This window comes from Lycium barbarum, chromosome 5 (genome assembly GCF_019175385.1).
Source record: "Lycium barbarum isolate Lr01 chromosome 5, ASM1917538v2, whole genome shotgun sequence".
Taxonomy (NCBI): Eukaryota; Viridiplantae; Streptophyta; class Magnoliopsida; order Solanales; family Solanaceae; genus Lycium; species Lycium barbarum.
In genome coordinates this window covers 21,392,557-21,398,561 of record NC_083341.1, presented here as the reverse complement: position 1 = coordinate 21,398,561, position 6,005 = coordinate 21,392,557, and the positions used below count along the sequence as shown (strand labels likewise).

At 35.8% G+C, this 6,005-nt stretch overlaps 1 protein-coding gene across 1 annotated transcript; it reads right to left on the bottom strand.

The window, feature by feature from the left end:
* Window positions 1-652: 652 nt before the first annotated feature.
* Window positions 653-4,570, bottom strand: LOC132640695 (phosphatidylinositol 4-kinase gamma 4-like). The gene is made up of 2 exons (XM_060357409.1): window positions 2,514-4,570; window positions 653-1,386 (listed from the first exon to the last, which is right to left on the bottom strand). The coding sequence occupies exons 1-2, from the start codon at window positions 3,846-3,848 to the stop codon at window positions 1,012-1,014; spliced, it is 1,710 nt and encodes a 569-aa protein (XP_060213392.1). The 5' UTR covers window positions 3,849-4,570; the 3' UTR covers window positions 653-1,011.
* Between the last annotated feature and the right edge of the window lie 1,435 nt (window positions 4,571-6,005).

Below are 6,005 nucleotides of genomic sequence, written 5' to 3'. Positions count from 1 at the left end.
GCTTCTTTAATACGCTAAGTTGCATTATTCTCGGACAATGTTTCCGATAAATGCTCCAGTGGCAACATTTATGTTAAGTCTGGTCACTCGGATTGTTATACCTTGTGATTGCTCGCTCGGGCCGTTGTACATTGTGATTGTTCGCTTTCTCTCAGCCACTAATTTATAATAGCTTATGTAGTGGTCAGTATTCCTACATGCTCCTCCTTGCCCTCCTCTTAAGAATCCAAATGTCACCTTTAGATGTTGTCGTGACATCAGTTTGATATTATAATTTATTAACTTGCACCCAGGTTTAGGCAGAGGTCTGTCCATTAAATGGACCTTCTCTTAAAGTTGCCTAATGTTGAGCATAAATTAGAATACAACGGCACGGGACATCTGAGGCCATATCACAAGATTTTTGTATTCATCATTTCCTTTAATCAAGGTTCAACTTCACATGAGTAGTTTCTTCAAGGAGGAAAATGCTTTGATACTAGTAACAAATAAATACTAACGGCATCTGTCAGAAGAACCCCAAGATTGCTCATTCACTAATCACTTGTTATTAGAGAAATGGTGGACATTAATGGAAACTATTGACACAAGTGAATTGCATTAAGTTTTTCTTTTCAAGTAATTCTTCAGTATTTTAAAGTACAACTTATAAGCTGAAGTTGCTGGACATTGGTAATCATTGCCAGCTTGGTTATCTGCAAACTGTTTTGAGCATGTATGGGACAGCTATCGCACCCTTATCAGGTTGTAACTTGCAATATCTTAACATATTACATCTTTTACTTTATACATAACCCAAATATGAATAACAAACTTTACAGTATTTGTACAATTTGCTGACACTGATATAGAACTCGCTAAAAGCCTAGCAAGATCATTTCCAGTTAACTGCTAAAAAGATCTAAGGTTTATCTCTTGTTTCGTGTTTTTTTTTTTTTTTTTTTTTTTTTTGCTTTTGATAAGCAATAATCAGATTGGTCTCTTGAGTGTCTAATCTTGAGTGAAACACCGTTAGGCAATCTCATCAAGACGGCGGTCCATTACATGGGAGACGGATTCAAGGAATGAATCTTCACTTGAGCCGGGGAGCATAGAGTCCAAAGCTTCTTGGAAAATCTTCTCGATCACGGATTCTTTATTCAAGTTTTCTCTGCACATGATGCTACCTATGGTAAATGGCGTGAGACCCCTCTGTACACCTTTCTTCAAAAGCATGGTGGAGATGTGGAGTGTGCGAGCAGTTTCCAAAGATATGTCCCACCCATAGAACTCCAGTAAGCCTATGTCTTCCTCAGCGTCAAGTGATTTAATGTACTCGATCGTCTCGGAGCTAAAAGGTTGACGAGCTTGTGGCCAGTAGAGCCAGTCAAATGTGACGTCTTCAAACTGCATCAACATTTAGGTAGTAAGGAACTCAAAAGCCAGGATGGCTAAAACGACATAAGAAACAGCCATAAAACAAGCATTCAAAAATCTACACATTCTCTGTCATTCTTCTTGCATTTGTCGTCAAGGTTGAATGAAAAAGAGGTATGTAACAAGAGAACTCGAATGCTATGAACAAGCAGAGTGCTCATTTACAGGATCAAATTTTCCCATGTTTGATCAATCAAAATTCTTGGAAAACATTTTCTATTGGAAAACAAGTTCCTTAAAATAAGGAAAATGATTTTCCTAGTGGAAATAGGAAAAACAAATTCCATAAGTGGCATTCCACATTGATTGTCTCCTTCTCACCCTCCAATACATCCCACCCTCACCCACCACCCCCACACCCCACCCCATCCCTCGTAGTGTCTGCCTAGATTATGTGTTTACTTTTGGGACAACACCAAACACCAGAAAATAAGTTAGAAACCCACTTATTTCAGGGAAAACATTTTTCCACGAAAAATACATACACCCTGAATGTTGGAAGATATTTTTGGTGCAACAGATCATAGCAGCTCTTTTGACAAAACAAAGTAAAAAAGGCTTTGGGTGCCTCTCAAGTATAATTTGGCAAACTGATATCCTAAGTTGCGCGGACTCTTCACTTTCAATGCCGCACCCGTGTTGGATTCTCCAAAAATACACTACTTTTGGAGAATCCGACACAGACCCGTTGGCATTTTTGAAGAGTCCGAGCAACATAGCAGTGATACCCTATTTACACTAAAACATGAAGAGCATAACACGATATTCCTTTTCATCCTACAATCTGTGCTAGCACATGCCCCTATCTCAAGGGCTTGTGATTACATGAAAATTCCAGATAAATAGTTCAAATAGAATTTGAAGCTACATAACAATTGCTACCTAAAATCATAAAAGAAAAAAAATCTCTTGTTATAAGGGACTTAATAGAGAATAAACAAAATAAAATAAAAAGTTATTGACATGGTGGCAGAATTATTCAATAGGCCAAGATGAGGAACATTAAGAACTGCAGAGATGCAACACTAATGATCAAATAAATAACAGCATCACATTATATCACCAAATGGACAGGAAAAAGAAACACAGAGACTTACACTATCGGGCAAGCAATAACCATGATCAATTGGAATGAGCACAATCTGGCCATTTTCACCTTTGCTCATTAATATATTACCGGCATGCCTATCTGCATTTGCCAGCCTCATATCTAATACCGCAATTTTATGCACCTCTTCCACGGGGAAAGCATTAGGACCTAAATCCTCGCAACTGCCATTGTTCTCCATGAATTTCTGCAATGATCCCAGCTTAACTTTAACACCATCAGTATGGTTGAAACCCTTATGAAGGCACCTCACAAAAGCAGTTGGAGGTACACCAGCAAAGCCGCTTGTCTCACCAGCAAATGAGTGGCGTCCACTCTTTGGATGATCCAAAATATAGGCAGCACATTCCCGGAGCCCACCTTCTCCCACTCTTGTTCCTTTCTTCAAACCCTCGCCATTAACCGACAGAGGCAGCCCTTGGGGGTTATTCACAGCCATAGGCTCCTCATCAATCGGCTTAAACACAGAAACAAACTTATTCCCTGATGCATCACGCATAAAATACGCTCCTCCTGTCCCTTCAGAAGATCTAATAGGATAATTTCCTCTATCTAAGCCTTCAAATGTAAAAACAATCAAATCCCTAAGTACCTCAGGAATTTCAATCCTTGGGTTAACAATAACCGGTTCCAAAAATATTTCCCTATCAGGAGGCTCCCTCGGGACCAAAACTTTATGATCTGTTTCGTTCCCGCTCCTGTTTTCTCTAACCACATCATCATTCCGGTGTGGTGCCACAATGGACAATTCAAAATTCTTGTCCAACGGTCTAGCCCTAATTTTTGCATTTTTACGCACAAACAAATGAATCACCGCATCATTATTCTTGCAAAGATCGTGTATGATTCTTCGATCTTCAAGACGTTCACCTTTACACAACACTTCCTGTTCATCGACATCACGTAAACTATCCTTTTTTTCAGCAAGTTGACGCTTAACGTATCCAACATCCCGACTCCTCTCTACATTAAACGTAAACTCTTCGCCTGAACAAGTTGTCACATTGATAACTTGAAGATCAGATAGCCTAAGGACTAAATGAACAACATTCCCATCAGAAACTCCATAATCCCTAATGAGTGAATTTTTTCGCGACAATTCGCGGCCCCCACAAACCAATTTTTGATTTTTCACTACAAACCCTTTACAACTTTGAATCTGTAGTTTTACAAATTCAATTGAATCATACTCTAAAACAGTTAATGGCATCATAGAACCCGACATAGCTACGTAAATCAAAATCGATTCTTGGCTATGTAGTACAGGTGGAATTACAATACTTTCTACACAAACTGGACTAATTGCAACCACCCCAGCAGACATTTTTCCCAAACCTATAATATTCACAAATAAAACCTAGAAAAAAATAAATACAAAGACCCTAAACAAGTGAAAAAATGCTTTTCACAAGGCCATCTTTACAGAAATTACTTACAAGTTACAAATATAAACAGAAAAGGAAAATATTAAAACCTCCCAAAGCTCCAGATATTCAAGATTGGTAATAATTATACCAAAAAATGAACCTCCCAAAGCCCCAGAGATTCAAGATTGGTTCTTTATATAATAATGAGGTTTTTTGGGGGCTTTGGAAAAATATAAATTTTTGGGTTGGAGAAAATGGGATTGGGGGAAAAGGGTATTGTTTAGATAGGGAAATTAGTTACAAATTTAAATTTAATTTTTTTTTAAAAAAAAGCCTCCCAAAGCCCCTGAGATTCAAGGTTGGTTCTTTTTGTACACCAAAAGATGAATTTTTGGGAGCTTTGGGAAAATAGAAATTTTGGGGTTGGAGAAAATGAGGGTATTGTTTAGATAGGGGAAATTGAAAGGCAAAGAATAGAGGACGGATTCTTTTACATGAGGAAAAGAATCGAGTGAAAATTGGATAGAATGAAGGATGATATACAGTGAATTTTTGAATGGTGCAGGCCAGGTGAATGAATGGAGAGAAATACGTATAATTGGAGACGAAAATTACTGTCGAACAGAAATAAGCGATGAATACTTAGTCGCCATGAATTGATTCATACCTATTAGATAAAGGAATGTAAATTAAATTAAACAACTATTTTAATAAATAAATATTTATTTAAAATAATTTGTAAATATTATTTTCGAAATTTTGAAATCAAATCATTAACTAACGGCTAGTATGGGAATTCGTCTTTTTGTTTTTCCTTTTCAACGTTCACAATTCGTCTTTAATTAGGTGGTTCTTTTGCGTACTGCACCGACCGCTCAACTTTTCCACCCATCGATCCAGGGTGGGCACAGTTTGGGCTAACCTGTAAACCAAATCGAAATCCAAACTTTTTTAATATTTGGTTTGGATATTTGGATTATGGATTGGACTTCGGATTTTATTTTTAAAATTTATGGATTTCGGATTGGATATGGATTTAGTACTATGGATTTTTGGATATCCGAAAATCTGGAATTTTTATACATTTTATCTAGCCCTACCTATATCATATGTGCCCAATACTAATAAGTCTAGTTTTTAAAGGTTCAATAGATTAGTACCTAAGGCCCTACCCATTAAAATATTAAGTCTAATATACAATTCTCTACTAAATCAAATATAATATAGGGTTTTCTTACTTCTTAAGTCTCAAAGTTTCACGTTAGTGTCACCCACGGCAGAGTTCTTTTGTTATTCCAAATGACTACTTAGATTTTATTTTGTTCATTTCCACTTTTCCAGAATGCTTTTATTTGGTATGGATTTACTATATTGGACATGACTTTGATTTTTTAATCTTAATTTGAACTGGAAGGCTTTTTTTACCGAGCAATTAAGATTTAGATTTACCTTTGTGGAACTAACACATAAATTTCGTTCCTTAATAAGTTTGCCTTAAGTCTCAAGAGTCAAATCCGAAAAACCGAAATATCCAAACCGAATAATCCGAAACCGAACTTAAAATATCCAACTCAATCCGAAATTATTTGGATTGGATTTAGATTGTAATTTCTTCAATCCGAAAACTGAATATCCAAACCGAAAATTTCATATCCAATCTGATGGCCCAAACGCCCACCCCTACCTCTATCTCCCACAAGTTTGTCTTATACTGCAACTTAATTATAAGTGTTTATTTACGAATACTAGTGCTAAGCCTGGGCTAAAAATTAAGATTAAAAATTATATTTATAATTACTTTTTTTTTTGTAGTTCTTTGTGACATTAAGTTATTTAAAAATTAATTCGATGTTTGTGCAAACTCCTAAAAACTAAAAACTTTTTTAAATATTTAAATTGCGCAAAAGTATTCAAAAATTGAACAAAGACTTTTTTTGTCGTTACTTTAGAGTTTTTTTTTTTACAATTTTTTTTTTTTAAAAAAAAAAAAAAAAAAAAAAAAAAACCTTCAAGCAAATACATGACATAAAGTCTCCTTCTTATATTTGTTGGACTTTATTTAGGTTTTAGGCTTTGATAATTTCTTGAAATCCAACTAAGCAATAGAAGACATT

Coding starts and splice junctions, on each gene's coding strand:
- LOC132640695 (XM_060357409.1), bottom strand. CDS start 3,848: ATGTCTGCTGGGGTGGTTGCAATTAGTCCAGTTTGTGTAGAAAGTATT. Junction 1,387..2,513: donor GTTATTGCTTGCCCGATAGT/GTAAGTCTCTGT, acceptor ATGTTGATGCAG/TTTGAAGACGTCACATTTGA.